The 1,726-nt window shown below is 42.3% G+C and overlaps 1 protein-coding gene across 1 annotated transcript; it reads left to right on the top strand.

The window, feature by feature from the left end:
* The first annotated feature begins 198 nt into the window (after positions 1–198).
* Positions 199–1,519, top strand: LOC119429949 (glutathione S-transferase alpha-3). Its single transcript, XM_037697435.1, has 6 exons — positions 199–250; positions 329–380; positions 632–764; positions 834–969; positions 1,093–1,218; positions 1,305–1,519. The coding sequence occupies exons 1-6, from the start codon at positions 209–211 to the stop codon at positions 1,431–1,433; spliced, it is 618 nt and encodes a 205-aa protein (XP_037553363.1). The 5' UTR covers positions 199–208; the 3' UTR covers positions 1,434–1,519.
* The last annotated feature ends 207 nt before the right edge of the window (positions 1,520–1,726 follow it).

Genomic DNA, 1,726 nt, shown 5'->3' with positions numbered 1-1,726 from the left:
TCTGCAACAGTCAGAAGCCATCGGATTGACTCCATTTTCCCCCTCCCGTTGAAATAGTGCAGAGTAACTTTTCCAGACATGGCTGTAACAGGGTGTTCAAACTCGCAACGTGAATGCACCTAAACGAGGTTTAAGAGAGAGGTACCTCTGCAAAACAGACAGGTAGGGGCGTCAAGTCGCGTTATTCTTATACAATGGGAGGGGGAAAATGGAGTCAATCCGATGGCTTCTGACTGTTGCAGAAGTGGAGGTGAGTAAAGAAAATGGCAAAGTCTGCAGACTTTTTGAACCTCTCATGTGCACAACTTATAATGACTTGTGTTCACAGTTTGATGAGGTTTTCCTGACAACCAGAGAGCAGTACCTGAAACTCCTGAATGGTGAGTTCAGATAAAAAAAACACGTCAGCTCACATGCACTAGTGGGTGGATACTTTTTGACCTGTGTCCAAGTTTCTTAATCTTGAACTGCTGCCTACATGTGTTGCATTATATCCTAATGGGGAGTAGGTTAAATATTTAGCTCGGGCGGGTGTATTTTATGACTGGGGTAGTGAGCGATGGATGTGATAATTTCATTATCTTCAGGAAGTAGCGCTCCACCTTGACCCTGTCCTGTGTTTTCTCTGCAGACGGGGAGCTCATGTTTCAACAGGTTCCTTTGGTGGAAATCGATGGCATGAAACTCGTGCAGACAAAAGCAATCCTGCACTACATTGCAGAGAAATACAACCTCTATGGGAAAGATGTCAAAGACCGTGCCATGTATGTTCCTGTTCTGTTATGAACTAACAGATTATTGATGATTGATCATTAATAAAACATTGTTTTTAGGATCAATATGTACTCTGAGGGACTGATGGATCTTATGGAATTGATCATGATGCTGCCCTTCGTCGCAGACCCCCAACCGAAACGTGACAACATTCAAACTAAAGCTAAAGAGCGCTACCTGCCTGTGTTTGAGAAGGTAAGGTGGAAATAATAAAACCCCATTGTTACATGTTAAATTAGATGAAACCCTTAGAATATGATTGTTCTAAATTTGATGCAAGACGCAGCAACGCTAAAGAAGCTGCACCACTCCCCTCAGGCGCTGAGTGGACCCGTTTACCTGGCGGGAGGTAAGCTCAGCCTTGCAGACGTGCTGCTGGTTGAATGCACCTTGATGCTCGAGGAGACATTTCCTGCAATCCTCGCAGACTTTCCAAACGTCAAGGTAAAAAGTGTTCTCTTGACTTTGTGAAAACATCTCAGTCCTCGTCCCTCCTGGGTTTAAATTTGTCCTTTTGTGTTTCCGTCCAGTCTTTCCAGGGCAGAATGACTCAGATTCCTGCCGTCAGCAGGTTCCTGCAGCCGGGCAGCAAGAGGAAGCCGCAGGCAGATGAACATTTGAAAAATACCGTCATGAAAGTGTTTAACATCGCCTTATAATAATCTGATCGAAAGATGCATTCCTCACACGACTGGCATGAGTCCACGTGGCTCGCTCACGATAAAATTAAAATTACACAGTCAAATACAGAAGAAAAAACAATTTATTTTTGCTTGAGATGAATTTCTGCTGCTTTCTAACAATACTGTGAAGACCTGAATTAAACAAATAGCAATTTTGGGGGGAAACCTTTGAGAAGTTGGTGTGTTTTGTTCTGTTTCTGGCTTTTACTTTGTTTACCTTGTCACTTTTATATATATATATATATATATATATATATATATATATATAT

Source organism: Nematolebias whitei, unplaced genomic scaffold, assembly GCF_014905685.2.
Source record: "Nematolebias whitei isolate Nwh7 unplaced genomic scaffold, NemWhi1 Nwh_scaf_11783, whole genome shotgun sequence".
In the NCBI taxonomy this organism is placed as follows: Eukaryota; Metazoa; Chordata; class Actinopteri; order Cyprinodontiformes; family Rivulidae; genus Nematolebias; species Nematolebias whitei.
Note: the sequence above shows the minus strand (reverse complement) of the source record. Positions and strands in the feature narration are given on the sequence as shown.

Coding starts and splice junctions, on each gene's coding strand:
- LOC119429949 (XM_037697435.1), top strand. CDS start 209: ATGGAGTCAATCCGATGGCTTCTGACTGTTGCAGAAGTGGAG. Junction 251..328: donor TGACTGTTGCAGAAGTGGAG/GTGAGTAAAGAA, acceptor TTGTGTTCACAG/TTTGATGAGGTTTTCCTGAC. Junction 970..1,092: donor ACCTGCCTGTGTTTGAGAAG/GTAAGGTGGAAA, acceptor CACTCCCCTCAG/GCGCTGAGTGGACCCGTTTA.